Source organism: Pavona decussata, unplaced genomic scaffold, assembly GCF_977016875.1.
Source record: "Pavona decussata unplaced genomic scaffold, jaPavDecu1.1 SCAFFOLD_105, whole genome shotgun sequence".
Classification (NCBI taxonomy): Eukaryota; Metazoa; Cnidaria; class Anthozoa; order Scleractinia; family Agariciidae; genus Pavona; species Pavona decussata.
In genome coordinates, this window is record NW_028145519.1 from 1,637,792 (window position 1) to 1,657,943 (window position 20,152).

At 37.3% G+C, this 20,152-nt stretch overlaps 2 protein-coding genes and 1 long non-coding RNA gene across 3 annotated transcripts in view; 2 read left to right on the plus strand and 1 right to left on the minus strand.

Annotated features, from left to right (window-relative positions):
* LOC146471322 (uncharacterized) overlaps positions 1 to 83 on the plus strand; it is a 52,537-nt gene extending 52,454 nt beyond the window's left edge. The window contains exon 2 of the long non-coding RNA XR_014866843.1: positions 15 to 83. This is a non-coding gene — a long non-coding RNA (uncharacterized LOC146471322). The remainder of the gene's footprint in view (positions 1 to 14) is intronic.
* A 3,525-nt stretch (positions 84 to 3,608) lies between these two features.
* LOC146471329 (substance-P receptor-like) lies at positions 3,609 to 4,779 on the minus strand. The gene has a single exon (XM_085121032.1). The coding sequence runs from the start codon at positions 4,777 to 4,779 to the stop codon at positions 3,700 to 3,702; it is 1,080 nt and encodes a 359-aa protein (XP_084977158.1). The 3' UTR covers positions 3,609 to 3,699.
* Positions 4,780 to 18,727: 13,948 nt separating this feature from the next.
* Positions 18,728 to 20,152, plus strand: LOC146471330 (QRFP-like peptide receptor). The gene has a single exon (XM_085121095.1). It carries the CDS (start codon positions 18,770 to 18,772, stop codon positions 19,838 to 19,840), a length of 1,071 nt encoding a protein of 356 aa, XP_084977221.1. The 5' UTR covers positions 18,728 to 18,769; the 3' UTR covers positions 19,841 to 20,152.

Sequence of the window (20,152 nt, forward strand, 5' to 3'; positions counted from 1 at the left end):
TGTATCGGGCACAGTGCGACTAAGTTGGAAAGCTTGTGATCTTGACCTGAAGACGAGCAAAACTTTTATTTAAGTGCTGTGAATTGAAAAAAAGATAGAAAGTAAAGAAAATGATTCAACCGCCGACCGGTTGGCTCAGTTGGTAGAGTACCGGACTACCGTGCGGGAGGTCGTGGGTTCAAACCCCGGCCGGACCAACACTCAGGGTCTTTAAATAACTGAGGAGAAAGTGCTGCCTTTGCTCTAACGTCTGCAAATGGTTAGACTTTCTAGTCTTCTCGGAAAAAGACGATAAACCGTAGGCCCCGTCTCACAATCCTTGTTTGTAAATAACTCTGTGGGACGTTAACGAACCCACTCACTGTTCGCAAAGAGTAGGGGACGTAGTTCCCGGTGTTGTGGTCTGGTCTTTGTGTATACTCTCATGGCTGGGTGGGTGAATGCTCGGAGATATTAGCTGCAGTAAGCTACTCTGTAAATCCGAGGGTAAATAAAGATATGATGATGATGATGATGATGATGATGATGATGATGATGATGATGATACAAGACTCTGCAATGTTGGATATGCTTTATCAAGGGTGCACCTTTCCTAAAAACCTATCAGTGTAGATTTCATGTCTAAGATGTAAAACAAACATTACGGCACTTTACTATCAGCTGCGATCAACATCAAATGAATTGCTTAACAGGCAGCCTTTAATTCAGAGGATCGTTTCAACTTCCATAATAAGTGTAATGTGCTAAAGTGAACTAAACAGGACACGAAGTGAACAACGAGCAGCCATTTTCAAGCACATGTTTGACACATGTAAACTTGTGATTGTAAACACGCAAAAGTTTTGAACGTTAAGGTATTTTCAGAATCAACCAAATGTTATTTTTACTATATTCTCCTTTTCTTAGTGTTTATTAAGACACCATAATTATATCTGTAGGATCATTATTCACAGAGGTACGAGTTTTCAAATGTTTTATACGATATTTTTTTTCTTATTCTACATGCACGTCTCTTGCTTTACACAGACAGTTTAATCGTTTCTATAGCATACATATTCCTAAAGAAGAAAACTTTTGAAAGTTCTATTTTCGAGTTGCAAAATTTAATAATTTCTACCGCACGGTTCTCATGCGCATGTAAACAACAAGCACAAGTTTTGAACGTTCAAATATTATAAGGAACAGCCAAATGTTAATTTCCTCTATTGTCCTGGCAAGAATTATTTCTGTAGCAGCGTTATTATTATTATTAACAGAAGTAGAATTTTTTCTGACAAATTACAGGCAGATGGTCCCATTAAACTGACCTCCGAGATCTGATCAATTCTAGGGGAAGATGATGGCGTAAACGCAATCCTGGTAATTGTATCTTTTTAATAACTTTTAAGGCATAGTTCGTATTTTCAGTCTAGGCGTATGCTATTAAAAAAAGCTAAGGCGTCTCGGTAATGGACATCAGGGACGAACATGCGCATGGCGCGGTTTCGTATCAGTATATACTAATTCAGCGACCTTGGTATTTTACGCAATCTGATTGGTGCGCTATCTTGGAATAATCTGCATTTTCCACCTCCCAAAAGGTAAATAATGCCCTTGCTCATGGGTCTGCAGAAAACATCCCTAAAATTCACGGGATAAACCAGTTTCCCTAACATATCTTACTGTTTTACGAGGTAAAGCGGCCATTTTGTTATCGATTGTTTAGTATAAACGAACTAAAAGCATCCATACGAGGTTTGACGATTAGCTGAGAATGACTTCATCTTTATTCTAGCGTTTTTCAGGAAAACTTGTCTTTAACACTGTTAAGAACAATATTAAAGTAAATAAATTCAAGAAATACCTGAGAAAGTTTTGCACGAGGAACACGGCATCGGGTGAACTCGAAGAATACGAAATGTTGGCAACCACAACTGAGTCACGAAAAGCACTCCCCACCGGTTAGTTATCTATTAACGTTCCGCGTAAAATATGGGCACACCAACTGCATGGATTACAGACAGGTGCTTCATACTAAATTATTGACATAATTAAAATGAAGCCCGCTGGTTTTAAAAAATTGGCCTTGAAATGATTTTATTTTTTTTTTTTTTTTTCGCTATTGTCAGTCCCGGAGTCCTTTTTATTGTCTATGCCGAGTTTCGTTGTCATGGGAAATGGGGAACTAATACTAATAAAAAGCATGGCTCTTTCTCTCTGGTGGCCATATTGGATTTCTGTATTGAGCCTTAGGTTGCGTTTGATTGACCTTCTTCCGGAATAAGAATAAGCGGAATAGTCGTTAAATTTCTATTTTTAAGAAATTTGGGAGGACAAATTCTGCAAACACCATCCCTGACACATGAGAATTAAAGAGTCGCCTTGTACTCCAGTAACTCCTAAAACCTCTTATGAGGGATTTCTTGTCATCGTTGTATGTATTCCTATTTCGGCATAGGGTCAATCGAACGCACCCTTATTTTCACGCCAGTCAACAAAGACCAAAACTTTCAATATCGACAAGCTTACCTTTTATTTATGTTGTGCAGTAGTTGCACGCACACACGAGCAGACGAGGTGAGACAAACTGAGTGACACGCGAGTGCCACGTACACTTATCTGAATAAAAATTTTGTCACATCTTTGTTTGTCGCAGTCACATTGAATGGAAACTTTCTGCTGTCTCATTGAAGGCACAAAGCGCTCTAGCTAGCCAAGAAGTCAGTCAGAAATAATACTTCCCTATTTCCTAGGCTAATGAAAAAAATTTAAAAGCAGGTAGTTTTTTGATAAGCAGACAGCCTTTTTCAAAAAGGCGTAAATTACCTTTGTAGCATTGATGGATATCGCGCTGTCAGCTCAATGAGCCAATCAACTGTTTGTACTTTTTTTTGACTAAATAATTATCGCCCTGATCTACAACGGCAGTTCGTGCATCACACCCACTGTTTTTTGCCTGGAACGTTACTTAAGATCACATTCTTTATCGCGTCACGTGGCTGGTTTTGAACAGTCGTCGGCACAATTACATATTTCAGGGATAATAATAAACCTCATCGGCTCATTTCACATTTGTTTTTTTCCCAACTGATTACCGTCATGTAGATAATGGAATCTATGGTTTTGTCTTATTTACATTGTCAATATAATCTCTGATTAAGTTAAACTCCGGCCTTTTTAAAAAACATCCTTCGTGAAGCAGTAGCGGATTTTTTCGTTATTTGCATCACCTGTTCCTAGTATTAGACTTTTAATTTATGAAGAAACTCTTTTAAGGTTTAATTACCATTACCTTAATTATTTTAACGGTGAGTTGGGTGACAAATTGCTCTCGGTTTCTAAAAGAACGGCACAAGCAAAAGATATCATATAGCGAACGAAATTTATCAATTGTCTACCTTGTGCATCTTTATTCTTCTCCAGTCATCTCTCCACAATATACATTAGGAGAATAAAGGTATTAAGATAACGGAGAAAGCGCCAAAAATAGAAAGACTAATACTTAGACCTAACGATCGAAAAAAAAGGATCTTATATTATTGGTTTTCAAGGGAGAGATTATATAATATGCGTAAGAGAACATAAACACATATACATAGACACGGAACAAAACTATTAATGAGGGCAACACTTCACCTCCTTTCCTTTCTACTATAACATGTACCAACATTCTAAAAAGGGCAATAATTTAAAGCTTTTGTCTTTACAATTTTCCAATCTTCACGAAGTTTGCTGGGTAAGTTGCCTCGAAGTCGATCTTGCAGTCGAAGGCACGTTCAGTTCTATATCATTAGTATGAAACCTCCTCGACCATAAGCAGTTAATCAAATCTTTCAATCCTTGGCGATACCTTTCACTTAAACTGATATAAACGCATGGGTTCAGGGACGCATTTGAATACAAAATTAATCTCGTAGCTAAAAGCAATTTTCCCATTCCACATGGTAGATGCCAGTTCCATACAAAATAATAAACTAATGCTGATACAGTTACTGGAGTAATGCACAAAGAGAAAAGAAAGACAATGATTAAAATCTTTTTCACTATCGCGGCGTCTTCTCTCTGTCTTTGTCGCCTCAGCGTTGTGCTTTCCTCAAGCTTTCGTTTTTTCAGCTCCATCAAAATAAGTGCATATAAAGTAAGAACTACAGAAAGTGGTAAGAAAATTAAAAAGACTGAAATAAATATGAAGTAACGCTCTTGTGTCCGATGTGGATCAAACTTCGGTGCCCAGGTAAACGTGCAGTACGCCTTGTTGTCTTGCATAGTAAGTCGTACAGTATAGAAATACGGACCGTGTATACACATAGCAATGATCCAGATAATGGGAATTAGCACTTTCAAAACCCTTGTTGTTATAAGTGGAGGACGAAAAGTGAAAACCACTCCTCGATATCTGTCGATGGCTACAACCACAAGGCTTTGGATGGACACCGCGGTAGAAATGTCTTGAAAGAAGTAGACCAACTTACACAGAATCAAACCCGTTAGTCCGTCTAGTAGCCACCTTCGAGGGCCGGTAAAAGTAAAAACGAATTCTCGTGGAATAGCAAACACAGAAATCAGAAGATCAGAGGCGGCCATGTTAGCAATTAGAAAATTGGTGGTTGTCCACATTCGTATATTTTTCGAGACGATGGCGATTACAGCTAAGTTTCCAAAGAGCGATGTTATCATGATCAGGGAATAAGCCAATGCCTTGATACATTTTACAGACGTGCTTTCAGGGTACAGCTCACAATTCGTGACTTGGGTTGAGTTAAGGCTTGTTTGATTATCAGTACAGTTCAATAAACACATTGTAGGAACGGTTGATCTTTGCCAACTGACTATGCTTAAGAAGAGCTTCAAAGCACGGTCGGGATGTGTTTATTTATCTAATGAATCGTTGCCGTGTATGAAAAGGGCACCTGCGGCCAGGTAATAATGATTTGCAATCTAATGGTAAAAAAAATATTATCTTTATCCTAGATTATATTATACTCTGACGGTTTTCATTCATTCGCGGGCATATCTTGATAGTCGGAAGTACTTTATCATTTTACATCATCTATATTTCTAGATTATTATTCTGGAAATTGGTGATCATTCTTCTCAGAGAATGATTATGGATAGCTGGGGGCTAATTCAGATCTTCGTCACGTCTCTGTCGCGCTGAAGACAATTAAAGCCGGTTGTAGATAAAAATCGAAATAACACTTACGGTCCACCTAATTAAGGCATTCACTTCTTAAGGTATAGTATATTACTGGGGTTTTCCTTGTACACTCTCCAAACGATCTTATTTTTCGAGTTGTGTTGTAAGACGTGACTAACCATTTTGGTGAAATTGAAACGGGATATATGAGTTCACTCAGTGATCGTTTTTCTCCACTCATTGGGTCATACTTCAATCTGCTAGGAGCTGAAGACCATTAAAGCCGGCTGTAGATAAAAATCGAAACAACATTTATGGTCGACCTGATTAAGTCATTCAATTCTCAAAGTAAAGTATATTACTGGGGTTTTTCTTGTACACTTGCCAAACGAGTTTTTTTTTTGTTTTTTTTTTGTTTTTGTTTTTGTTTCGAGTTGTGTTGTAAGACGTGACTGACGATTTCAGTGAAATTTAAATGTGATGTATGAGTTGACTCAGTGTTCGTTTTTCTCCATTCATTGGGTCATACTTCAATCTGCTAGGGTCATTTCCTTTGAGGAGGAAGCCTTTAAGGCCTCAATATCAACTTGAACATTGTCCTTACTGCCGTCCCTATATTGTAGCTGTTGGAAGATTTTTTTAAATTTTATATCATCACAAATCGCGTGATCATTTCTTTCGGTTAGCAGTTGAAGCTCTCTAGCATCCGTTAACTCACTTGCAATTTGAGTGGTATTGATTTATTGTACAAACGTTTAAACTTTTGAGAGCTTTTTGACAACGATTGTCTCTCTGTTCTCTAATGGTGGTCTTTGTTGACTAAGCTCTTTGAAAAGATCACAGAGTACAAACACCTCGGAAGCAAAAGGTCACAATCAATTTTAGACACGCTTGGAGACTAGGAAAGATATTCGAGACATGAGGAATCTTTTCGTCAGAAAACTCTCGGTGAAATTTGAGATAATAGTGTCTTTGACACGTTCACAATTCTTTCTTTGAAGCGTAAGTTTTTGGGGTGGAGAGGAGGGGGTGTTAAAAAAAACCTATCCAAAACCATTCAATAAACGACATGTTTCGGACAGTTTAGCTCTTTTTACGCGGAATGCCCGCAGGGCAGTCCGTGTCTAGGTTTGGGTCGGGTATCTTTTTCTTCGTCGTAGCCACAAATCTGCACATTAATTTATGCATTAAACTCTGTCCTCTCCTAGTAAGGATGTATTTTTCTGATTGTCTTCAACAGAAGCCGTCCAATCAAAATCTATTATTCAGGCACATATCACGAGAGAGGGGACCCACTCATCCCTTCCTGTGTGACGTCAAGTCATTATTTGATTTATTCATTTAACCTAGATTAAATTCTGCCCTCTCCCAAAAGGGATTTTTTGTTCTGATTTTCTTGAACAAAAACGGTCCAATCAAAATCCATTATCGGCGCGTATATCACTAAGGAGGGGACCCACTTATCTCTACCTGTGTGACGTCAAAGCAAATCATCATTTGGAAAAGTTGTTTTGGTTCAATGGCGGCCACATGTATGAATTTAAGACTCTGATCTGCCGTTTTCAGAGAGAAAACAAACCTTTTTCAAGCCGTAAATCGAAATAATAACATCTAAGTAGTACTCGACAGTTTAAACGGTGGAAATTGGGAGAGCTCACAGCGAAGAAACTACGCTTTCACAAACAGATGAAATAATGCAAGGAGAAGGAAACCATACCAGACATTATCGCACAGTAATTTCCGATATGATTCCCAGTAACACAACGATAAAATATCACGCAGTCTCTCTGAATAAAACTACTCAATTATTTCAATTGCGAAGGGAGGAGAGTTTGTAAAAATCTGCGAAGCATGCAATGGGGAATAAATGGGGCTACATTAAGCATTCCGTGTGAATGCCATTAGGGGGGGGGGGCATCTTGTTCTTCTCCATTTGCCCGCGAAATTGTTGTTTAAAACAGGAGGGAGGACGTTTGAAGTACCCGATTTTGCTTGTTTTAATTAGTACAAGCATACTCTCAGGAAGCTGTTCCGAGCTCTTTACGTTCGTAAAGAGTACTGAAAACGCCATAGGATTTTTACCATAGCATATTCGGATAATTTTTTGAGCTCTCGGCTGGAATCGCTCGTGGTCATGGAATTACAGCGGCGTTTAACCCGGCTAAGTTCCCAAGGAAGAATTCGAAGCGGGGACCGTTTGCTGGTATGCTAGGTTTGCCATGTAAATTGATCATGCAGTATTTGTCTTTTATTTTGGATGGTATGATTTATTTCTTCAATGTTTTTATCACTGTTAAGTACCATATTAAAGTAGATAAATTCAATAAATACTTGAGAAAGATTTGCACGGAAACACATGATGACAGCGGGTGAACTCAAAGAAGACGAAATGTTGACAACCACCTGAGTCACGTAAAGCAGATTAGGTTGGGAACGCGTACTTCTACTACAAATTTACCACTTGACTTGGAAAGTTTAATAAATTACAGTTATGAGTCGATTATGGCAAAGTTAATCACTTCTAAGTCTTATTTCGTGACGACCTTCTCTCATCTATGGCACTCTGAATCCTAAAATAAAGAAACCTTAGTTTGTTTGTTAATTGTTACAAAATCTTGTCATGATTTTGTCTTTAATTTCTTTGTATTCTTTGGCGGTTTCAAGTTAAACTAAGCTAAGCAACTCTCGGGAAATCAAAGAGTTTGTAAACATACTGATCTTACTCTCTCTTACTTGAAAATAAAATCATTGCTTTGGACACAAAAGATATAATCTGTCTTTACTTATTTTGGCAGTTAAGTCCAAGGTGAAGACATTGACAACAAAGAATAAAGCAATGCATGTTTAATGAGTGATGTCCAATAACTTTTTAACGACCTTCTATAGGAAATGATTGCCAAATTCTCTTTTTTTTTATCATCTAGTCATTTTAGTTGAGGTTGAAGGTGGCTCATTCCCATTTCATCGTTGATATCTTTGTACCAGAAACGCAGTCCGCGTAAAATGTCTATCAATCCCTTGCGATATCTAACATTGAATACAAAGTAAATCAGAGGTGTTATCGCAGAGTTAGAAAATAAAACAAAATGGACCGCAAACCCAAGCTGTTCTATATCACACGGCATTTTCAATTTCCATACAAAAAAACACAAAATTCCATAAATGTAAAGTGGCAAAACGCAAAATACAAAAGCAACCATTATAGCGCAGATGTTCTTAATCACCTTAACGTTTTCTTCATGTCGTTTGCGCGAAATAGTTGATAAAGACCCATTTTCGATTCGTTCTTTAATTAAATTTAAAATGATTCGAGAATATATAATGGTCAAAACAGGAAATGGTAAAGGAAGAAGGGTAAATAGCACTATCATGTATGGTTCCAGTACTTCTTGGGGTCCGAAATCTGGCGACCAATCGCATTTGGTCTTGTTAGTGTTTGCGGACACGAGTTGGTAGGTATAAAAGTATATGCTGTGTAGGCCCATGGATAACAGCCATACTAGCGCGATGATAACTTTACAGCGTTTTCGTGTTATGGTAGCAGGACGAAATGGAACAAGGATTCCTCCGTATCTATCAATGGCAATAACTACCAGACTCAAAGTTGAAACAGCCGTTGAAGTGTCTTGGAAGAAATAGCCGAGCTTGCAGGAAATGGAACCCCAAATTCCGTCTATTAACCATCTCCGAGGACCAACCACGATTTCGGAGAGTTTGATTGGCACAGCAAACGTCGAAATGAGCAAATCTGATGCTGCCATGTTTGCAATGAGGTAGTTGATGGTTGTGTGCATACGTTTGCTCCGTACGAAGGTGGAAATGATGACAATATTTCCAAGAAAAGAAGTAACCAGAAGTATGCTGTAAGCCATAATCTTAACAAACTTTATGTTACTGGTATCTTTTGCGAATGGTATGCAATTTTCACTTGTCGTCAGCGCAGTGAAGTTTCCAGAGACCGTAGAGGAAACATCTAAAGACGAATTTAAACTCAGTTGGCTCATGGTGTATCGGGCACAGTTGCTTTAATACCCTTCTTGCTGGACAAGGCAACTGATTTGGAAAGCTTGTGATCTTGGCCTGAAGACGAGCAGAACTTTTATTTAACTGCTGTGAAAAAAGAGATAGAAAGTAAAGAAAATGAGACAAGACTCTGAAACTATGGATATGCTATATGAAGGGTGCACCTTTCCTAAAAACCTATTGTACATTTCATATCTGAGATGTAAGAGAAACATGACGGCACCTTAATTAATTACTATCAGCCGATCAACATTAAATGAATTGCTTAACAGCCAGCCTTTAATTCAGAGGATCGTTTCAACTTCCATAACAAGTGTAATGTGATAAACTCGAACGCTAAAGTGAACCTAACAGGACACGAAGTGAACAACGAGCAGCCGTTTTCAAGCACATGTTTAACACATGTAAACTTGTGATTGTAAACACGCAAAAGTTTTGAACGTTAAGATATTTTCAGAAACAACCAAATGTTATTTTTCCTATATTCATTTTCCTTTTCTTAGCGTTTATTAAGACACCATAATTACTTCTGTAGGATCATTATTTCGCGTACGAGTTTTCAAATATTTTGATACAAGCTGTCAGGTTGCACGCATGAAAGAAATTAGCATATGGTAGCGAAATTGCAAGTGCTTTTTCAAAGAAATCAGGTGTATTGTCGAGGGCAAGGATCAATATTTTTTTTCTTGTTCTACATGCACGTCTCTTGCTTTACACAGACAGTTTAATCGTTTTTATAACATACATATTCCTGGAGAAGAGAACTTTTGAAACTTCTATTTTCGAGTTGCAAAATTTAATAATAATTTCTACCGCACCGTTTTCATGCACCTGTAAACAACAAGCACAAGTTTCGAACGTTCAAATATTTTCAGGAACAGCCAAATGTTAATTTCCTCTATTCTCCTGGCTAGAATTATTTCTGTAGCAGCGTTATCAACGTAAGTAGAAATTTTTACTGACAAATTACAGGCAGATAGTCCCATTGAGATCTGATCTAGAATTGCGCTCGTAAGCGGTGTAATAACAAGAATTCCGGCCAAACCTTCACCTCCTTGTCTTCGGCCTATCGCCTGTGCCTGGAACACTGGTCAGTAACTGTAAAATTAAGCTTCGCATCGAGGTCCTGTCCATAAATTTTAAAAATGGCTGGGCTGGAAAATATCGTTCATTATACCGTGGAATTCGTTATATAGGTTCGTTAAATCGAGGTTCAACAGCGTACGTGCAACGTCCACACACTCGATTGATCACACACGTGTTCGAATGCTACTGAGGTCACCAATTGTTTGCTTCCGGCAAATATGCGAAACCACTCTTCCTTCACGTTTTTTTTTTCAACAAAAAGTAAAATCATTAGAAAAATTCCTAGATTCTAAAATACAAGACATGACAACAAGTGGAATGACAAATATGAACATCAAATTTTGGTGTTGATGGTACTCCGCACAAATTAGTGTTATTAACCTTGTTCAAGGCGAAATGTTCTTTTGATATTTTAACTCAACTCGAAGTTGACAAGGCTTATTTGAATGCAAACAAAAGAACATTCAAATGCCAGCCGTTTTGCCTAGGGTCTATAGCAGTGTTTGATTTTGCTCTTGCTATTGATAAAGTTGTCAGAACAGAAAGACACTCGTCAGCCGAATAAGCTCGTTGAGTCTTGCATGAAAATAAGTTCGTTTTACTGACATTTTTCACCACAGAGACATGCAGTCCACGAATCACTCAATGCGACATACATTTACACGACATTTGTCTGAGATCGTAAAGGGTGAATAATTCAAATAAAAGATAGCGATCCTCCTTAATTTATTATCCATGTTGACTACTTTACTGATGTGTGGATAGTTTAACAATACTTTTCTCAACAAGGAAGTTCGCGCTATTGAAAGTGAACTTGGGGAGATAATCCGTGTCATTCCTTTCAAAAAAATAAAATTATTGTCTCACGACGGCTAACTCTCACGTTTTTGGTCCTAACTTAATTCGTAGATCTCCTTTGAGACACCTCTACAATACCAGAAGAAGTTCATGGTCAACCTTGGGAGAAACATGGTCTCAGACGCCTTTTTCTGGCACGAAATTGAAGAGGAGTTTCGAGAACGAAAGATGAATTAGGTGTTCCAAGGAAACGACAAGGCTAGCTTCAAAACTGTTCTGACTGAGATAAACGAGATGCGAAGCACGGGGATATACACACATGAAGAAAGTGATTTATCTGAAGCGTGCAAAAGCAAAGGTTTGTCCTTGTCAAAGACCTCCCATTTCTGCAGAATCTGAGGTGGCCAAATGTGAGTAAAAAGAGATGGGAGGGGGGTGGTGTTTGCTGTGTAGACCTTCTGGCTGTTTAGGTATATAGGCTATTTGACACCACTTCATGTTTTCTACAGGTTTTTTTAAACAACAACCACCAGTTTTGAACGCTCAAACAATTATTTTCAGGAACAGCCAATTTCATCTTCCTCTATTCTCCTGGCTAGAATTATTTCTGTAGCAGCGTTATTAACAGAAGTAGAAATTTTTACTGACAAATTACAGACAGATAGTCCCATTGAGATCTGATCTAGAATTGCGCTCGTAAGCGGTGTAATAACAAGAATTCCGGCCAAACCTTCACCTCCTTGTCTTCGGCCTATCGCCTGTGCCTGGAACGCTGGTCAGTAGCTGAAAAATTAAGCTTCGCATCGAGGTCCTGTCCATAAATTTTAAAAATAACCGGGCTGGAAAATATCGTTCATTATACCGTGGACTTCGTTATATAGGTCGTTAAATCGAGGTTCAACAGCGTACGTGCAACGTCCACACACTCGATTGATCACACACGTGTTCAAATGCTACTGAGGGCACCAATTGTTTGCTTTCGGCAATATGCGAAACCACTCTTCCTTCACGTTTTGTATTTTCAACAAAAAGTAAAATCATTAGAAAAATTCCTAGATTCTAAAATACAAGACATGACAACAAGTGGAATGACAAATATGAACATCAAATTTTGGTGTTGATGGTACTCCGCACAAATTAGTGTTATTAACCTTGTTCAAGGCGAAATATTCTTTTGATATTTTAACTCAACTCGAAGTTGACAAGGCTTATTTGAATGCAAACAAAAGAATATTAAGGTGCCAGCCGTTTTGTGTAGGGTGTATAGCAGTGTTTCATTTTGCTCTTGCTAGTAATAAAGTAGTCAGAACTAAAAGAGACACTCGTCAGCCGAATAAGCTCATGGAGTCTTGCATGAAAATAAGTTCGTTTTCCTGACATTTTTCACCACAGAGACATGCAGTCCATGAATCACTTAATGCGGCATACGTAAAGGGTGAATAATTCAAATAAAAGATAGCGATCCTCCTTAATTTATTATCCATGTTGACTACTTTACTGATGTGTGGATAGTTTCACAATACTTTTCTCAATAAGGAAGTTAGGAACCTCGTGCTATTGAAAGTGAACTTGGGGAGATAATCCGTGTCATTCCTTCAAAAAAATAAAATTATTGTCTCACGACGGCAAACTCTCACGTTTTGGGTCCTAACTTAATTCGCAGATCTTCACCTCTACAATACGGTTTTCCCGATGTTAGTATGTTTTTCTCTTATATAACTTACTGTCCGAGCCGTCAGCCGGGCGAAGGATCCGCGCGATGCTAACCAGCCACCATAGAATTTACCATTAATATTTTTTCCTCTGAAAAAATGTTGTCAGATAAAGCTGTAATCGTGCATGTGCACCAAAGCGACGTGTGGACGTAGTGAATTAGCATTAGCAATTAATATTTTCACTCTTGTATTTGGTTTCAAACAGCTGTGTTTAGGACGTGCAATGCATACGCTTATAAAAGGAAATTGCCCTTATTTCAATAATTGTTGCTTCATTCTCCTAAAGCAGAATAACAGAAGCAACAACTATTTAACATCAGTGTACAGTATTATGAAGAGTAAAGCCCTGTCTGTTCGTCTTTGGCTTTCCTCATGGCAACGTGTATAACCGCTTCAAGAACTATTTCGCCAGAATTAACCATACTGTAAATAAAGGATCAAGTAATACGTAGAACATCTCTTATTTAGCACGTGCCCTGAATGTACTTACTGCCCTTATAATAAACTTCTGCGCTAATCGCCTGGTGTGATAACAGGGACAAAAAAAATTAATAAAACCAAAACAACTTGTCAAATAGAAATATTAAAGAGGTCGAGCGTGAGCCTTCACCCTATTTGTAGTAACATGAAGGTTTTGACACTGAAAACTGAACTACTCTTGATAAGGCCGATCAAATTTAATAAACAAGAAGATCTTTTGTATTCCTGTTTGCTCATTTGCCAACTGCAGGATCTTTCTGGGCACAATATTTTGTACTGTTCTCGTTATTTTAAGAAAAACAAATGTATTCCTGCATATTAATTTATGCCAGGAAATTTCGTGACGTTTCCCTTATTTCGTAGGATAGTGTGATTCTCAGTGTATAAATTTCCGTTTAGAAATGTGAATTATAAATTGAAAAGCTCTGACGGCCTGTAGCTCTTTCACGCAGACATAATATATATTTGTTTTTGTTTATTCCTCGCGAAGCGAGGTTAATAAATTTGGCGGAGCTACGCGGCGCGAATTTGAGCGAAAAATATATTTACGTATATCGTTGAAGGTGTCCGTGCTGTTTTCCGGCAACAGTGCAAACGAAGTCTGAATGACGTCAGACAAAGGGAAGGTTGCTAGGCAGCAACAGGTTGGAAGACAGGTTGGCGTCAGACGGAACCCATCATCGAGCAGTGAAAAATGTTTACTAATGGTGAAACACGACCAAATTGTGATGCAAATAAACCACAGGAAGACTCTCAAGGGACAAAACAGATTCGCTGAGGAAGATTAAACAACGAAACTCGTGCAGGAGAGATCAGGAAACCAAAGGGCAAAGACAAAAGACAAAAGACAACATCATTTCGAATCATCTGTCCACCGCGCCCTAGCTTCGCGAGGTTTTGCGAGTCACGTATTTCTAGTAAAATAATATATTATGTGAAAACAATGTGACAATGTTTCTCCAGGTTGTTTAAGGTTCTTTGGAGACTACTTTATGAGTTGTCCTTTTATTCTTATAGTAAATTGACTGTTATGCTTTTTGGAATTTTTTTTTTTTTTGGTTTAATTGGTAACAAGGTTCAGAATCCAAGATGGTCGCTTCGAATTTCAAGATGACAAATTGAAACGTCACGACTAACGCCACAACTACTGTCAAAATCTTGTTCTATAACATATTCATTCACTCCGAAATGCACAGAAATGTAATGGCGATAGACGGTCAAAATATTTGACATTTACGTAGTGAAATATCCCACCGCCACAGGTACAAGCAAAGGTCCCCGAACTCGAGGATTCCCTGGATTTTGGTTAAAACGTTTCAAATTGTTCACCAAAGTACGTTTGCCAAAACGTGGAATTGCTCTTCCTGACTAACTCCAAGGGAAAACAAACTATGATAATTTTTAGCTAATTTTTGTAATACGCATGGGAAAAATAAAACAGATCTTAAGCAAGGGCTATTGAAATGAAAACGATTGGGGGTATCCACAAATTTTTCAGAGATGATTTAAAAGCAGCAATATTTCTAAAATGCTTTAAAATACAACTAAACTGTGCATAGAATTTTTTTTCAATTTTGTTATTATTATTATTATTATTATTATTATTATTATTATTATTATTACTATTATTATTATTACTATTATCATTATCATTATCATTATCATTATCATTATCATTATCATTATCATTATCATTATCATTATCATTATCATTATCATTATTATTATTATTATTATTATTATTATTATTATTATTATTATTATTATTATTATTATTATTATTAGTTATGTCTGACAATCTTCGTTTTGGATTTCAATAGCTCTTGCTAAGATTTTCTTTTCCATGTAGTTTATATATTGCGCAAAAGTACTTTTGAATTAGTATACGCTGTCCATCAGAGTTTCGCGGACTATTCTGAATGTATCCTGGCCAAGCTAAGGATACAAGAATACATGCGTAATAGCAAAAGGAGCAGCGCCCCTAAGGGTGGTGCCTACTAATAAAAAAGTATTTTTGTTTGGTTTACGACTATGCGGGAAAAGCAGATCTTAGAAAGAGCTATTGAAAGCCAAAAAATTATTGGGGGTTACCACGCATATTTTAGAAATAATTAAACAACAATAATTCTAAAAAATAGTAAAATACAAAGCAATGTATCTTTTTTTTTTCTTAATTGATGCTTTATTATCTCTGAAAAATGCATGGTTACCCCATATTTTCTTTTTGGATACCAAGAGCACTCGCTAAGTTCTGCTTTCTCTGCATAGTTTTAAACCACGCAAAAATATCCCTGTATTAGTGGGCACCAAACCCGAGTATCTTTAGACGCGCAGAACGTATGCGCAGTAACAATAGTAGGCACCGCCCTTAAAATTAGTGTCTGTAGACAGGTAGAGTAAACGTTTAACAAAGCTGTTGGAGTATTATTTTAACGTCTCCATTTACAATACAAATGTTTTTTTGGATATTGATATAGAGTGACACTAAGAATACGTGAATAGTATTGATAGTAAATATTTTGAATTCTCCAAGAATTCATAAATATTAATGGCTGAGGAACTATCTCACACACTGAAAAGTGCTTTTTATTCCAAAAACCTCGCAAAAGGTTAAAAAACGCGGTTTCTCGTGTTTGAGATATTAGGCTTCTTTAACTTACCTGAAGATAACGATCATCCCCTTAAACTTTCCTAACATAAACATATTACCTAACAGACACAGGACGAAAAAGCTCCCGCAGCTGTTTATTGCAGTATTAACGTCGAATATTGAACATAACAATAACACTCTTTAAGGACGGTGCCTACTAATACCGAAGTATTTTTGTGCGGCTTATGACTATGCGGGAAAAACAGATCTTAGCAAGGCCTCTTGGAATCCAAAAAGAAAATTGGGGGTAACCACGCATTTTTCAGAGATAATTAAGCAATAATATCTCTAAAAAGCGCCAAAATATAAAGCAATGTATGGGATTTTTTCCTAAATTCAAGCTTAATTATCTCTGAAAAATGCATGGCTACCCCTAATTTTCTTTTGAGATACCAAAAGCATTTGCTAAGTTCTGCTTTCTCCGTATAGTTTTAAACCGCGCAAAATTATCCCTGTATTAGTAGGCAGCACCCGAGTATCTCGAGATGCGCAGAACGTATGCGCAGTAACAATAGTAGGCACCGTCCTTAATTCATCTAGCGAAACGTTTGTTCAACTTTGCCATTGATGATGTTCGGTTGGTTTGAATGATCCGTTAAGTGTATTATGGTTCGCACCCTCGATCATCAACTGATTTGTTGTTTTTAAATGTTCTGTTGTTTCTAATTTTTTAATATTTTTGTATTTTAATGGTCCAATATAATTGGTAAGATGTTGTGGTCTCCCTATCTACACGCCGGTTGTAATTTTTCTTTTATCCTGTGCCTGTTGGCAAAAAAAACATAGAAAAAATACATTTTGCGAAAGTCAGACGTGAAAAGAACATGTCCATGATCTATTCAAATTAGTACCAGTTAAAGGTAGTGTGAATAATACCTTTAATCAATTTGACCTTTGTTTTAAATAATAAAGAAGCCAGGGTTAAGTTTAAGCTCAGTTTTGAAATGAATAAAGGGTAATATTTAAAGTGTTGCGAACGCTCCAAAGAATGTCCGATGCTTGTTGCAAGGTGAATATTGCATCATAATGTCAAGAAAGAGTAATATGTGTTCTGTTTACGGTGTGCGGATAGTTTCAGTCTAAGCCAAACGTTTTCGCTTCGAAAGTAACGTAGCATCGTAGTATAGTCAAGTGTATTTTGTCTTATCAGTACAAGAAGTTGGCTCTTTCTGCGGGAAGATCGAAATAATAAGCCCATTTCAAAAATGGTAGCTGGGCATTAACTTTGCTATCAACTCTTTGAATTAAAATGCGTATTTAGGTTTTCTGAAGCGTCTTTCAATGCCGTAACTTCTTAATTCTTAACACCTTTAAACCTGGACGCCATCTTGGCACTGAGATATAGGAAACGGTTTCATTGAGGAGTAATTTGTTTTTGTTAGTTTTCCTTTTTTAATCTAGTTAATATTGAACAAAGAGCCTCCTTTAAAACCACTTTGTGAAGGAGCTTTCTGGTTAACTATTGATTGACAATAAATAAATCTAGTTTCTCAAACTCATGAACACAAAACAAGGGAAATCACTACCGCGAGGGAGGTTTGGGAATATAGACGACTGCAAAGAAAACGTCACAAGACAACAAGATTTAATTTCGCTGATCACTTGGCTCTGCACTTGCATTATACGCAATAGCGCATTACTTTTCCGCCCTCAACAAAAAATGAATGTGACATAACCAAATTGGAAGGTTTTTCTGGAGAAAGTGAACACATGGTGACTGATTTGCCTTTCGCCGTTCTGAACTTCAAAGCGCCACTACGACTTTAGCTCATGGTTAGTTCGTCAACATTTCATTGACTAAATGTGTTGATATTAACTCGAAAAAATTTAGTTGTTCTTTATTTTATTGTTTTGTTTTTGTTTGTTTTTCACGCTTTCGTTGGCGTCGTCGTTGTCGTTCCCGGGATTCTAAGGGAAAAAGCGTTTCTAGCTCACAGGAGATCAAGTTAGACCTCAAACCACCTGCACCTTACACTACAATGATATGAAATTAAACTAGAACAACAAATCAGACAGTAAGATGATAATCTTATTCAAACCTCGATAAAATGCTAATTTTTGCTGAAAACTAGTCTGTTCGAGTACTAGAACCCTTTGTTTCCCATCGATCATGGTCGAAACTTTGAACTATATATAGGATGGGGATAATTTATCAGTGGAATATTAGAAAATATTAAGCCGCAGCGTTTCTATCTGTTTGCTCTATTTGGCTGCGCTTCGGCTGGCTTTCCTCACTTTCCCAGTGATTTATTTAGCTAAGCAATCTTTTGTTGTTTTAGAGGAAAGCTGTGCATTTCACGTGTTATGTTTGTAACGCAATGAACTTTCTTAATGGAATCAGTGGAGTTTGAAGTTACTAAGTGGTTACTATTAACAGAGGAAGATTCTGTGGAGTACAGTACAAAGCAAAATCCGTCACTTCTTCTGTTTGAGTATTCCTAGAAGTGTTTCGAACAAAAAGTTTACAGAAATAATCAAACAAGAATAGTATTTTTGAAAACGTCCTTTGAAATCGCCTTTTCTTTGTCCAAACATGCAAAAGCTGAAAAGGGCTGATTCTTTTTTAACATACATTCTTTCCCGCAATTTTATGTTTTGTGCTCTTAGCGTACTACAGCTTGTTTGAGATTTCGTGTTTAGTCTATTTGCTTTCCAGAAGTTGCTCTGATAATGCGGGATGCACTCGAAATCCATTAGCGAAATAAAGGTTTGATGTTAGTCTTCCAGTGAAGACAACTTCCGCTTATTTGACATTCGCAAAACTAACCTTCATCAACATCCTACGGTTGATCATGTGATCAAGTGAGGTTATTTATGGTTATGAGCAAAAAGTCAAGGTAACAGTTCCCTTTGCAAAGACTAAGTTATATAAGTGTAGTGTACAGCAGGTGTGGATACACGATGAGCAGCCTGAGTTTCAACTCCTCCTCATATGTCTTCTCAACAGAACCAGGTAACTTCACTTCGGCGCCAAGTGAAAGCTGCAGGCTATTCGCAGAGGATACGAATGCGATAAAAGCTCTCAAGATAATGCTTTATAGCATCGTTCTGATCAGTTCCCTATTTGGAAACTTCGTTATCATTGTAACTGTTGCGCGGAAAAAACGTATGCGAACAACGATCAACTACCTTATAGCAAACATGGCAGCATCAGATTTGCTCATTTCGACCTTTGCTGTGCCAATCAAACTCTCAGAGATCGTGGTTGGTTCTCGAAGATGGTTAATAGACGGAATTCTGGGCTTGATTTCGTGCAAGTTTGGCTATTTCTTCCAAGACATTTCAATGGCTGTTTCAACTTTTAGTCTGGTACTTATTGCTATTGACAGACACCGAGGAATTGTTTCCCCATTTCGCCCCGCAATCACAACACCTAAACGTTGTAAAGTAATTATTCCACTGATATGGTTTTTAGCAATGGGTCTACATGCCATATATTTCTACACTGCTCGACTCGAGCCTCATCATAACAACTCACAATGCATCTTTAACTGGGAACCGAAATTTCATCCTCAGAAAGCGCAAGAACATTATATTATAGTGATACTTGTTCTTCTGGTGATGTTGCCTTTCTCTGTTGTAACTGTTTTATATTGTCAGATTATTTGGGTTTTGCAGAAAGAAAAAGCCGCCTACAAGTCGTTTTCCTACATGTTGTGCAAAAGACATAAAGAAAACGCGAAAGTAATTAAGAACCTGTGTGCTGTAATGTTTGTTTTTGCATCTTGTGTTTTGCCACTGGCTATCTATGGAATCTTGTATTATTTTGTGTGGAAATGGAAAATGTCGTGCAATCTGGAAAAGTTTGGATATGCCGCGCATTTTATTCTATTTTCAAACGCTGCCATTACGCCTGTGGTTTATTTCATATTTAATGACAGATATCGCAAAGGATTAAAAGACATTTTGAGGGGATTGTATTTGTGCAACAAAGATGTCAACGGCCAAATTGAGTTAAACCAAATTCCGTGATTGCATCCGAACACGTATAAGAAAAAGAAAACACAGATGAAGCGTGCTCAAAAGGTATCCAGAATTCGTAACTTTGGGTAATTTGTACTTGACTTTCGATGAATTTTGTTGACATGGTGTATGCTGTATATGGGAAGCGTGATTGAAATCATGCGCATGGATGAAGAGCAAATCTTTTACGTTTTAACATAATTAGTCAAACATTACAGTAAAAATATATATAATTATACCTTAGGAATAAGAGGTTTAAATTTTACTTATCAAGTTTTATTGATGCCATTGCCCAAGCAGAAATTACTGAAATTTTGCTTT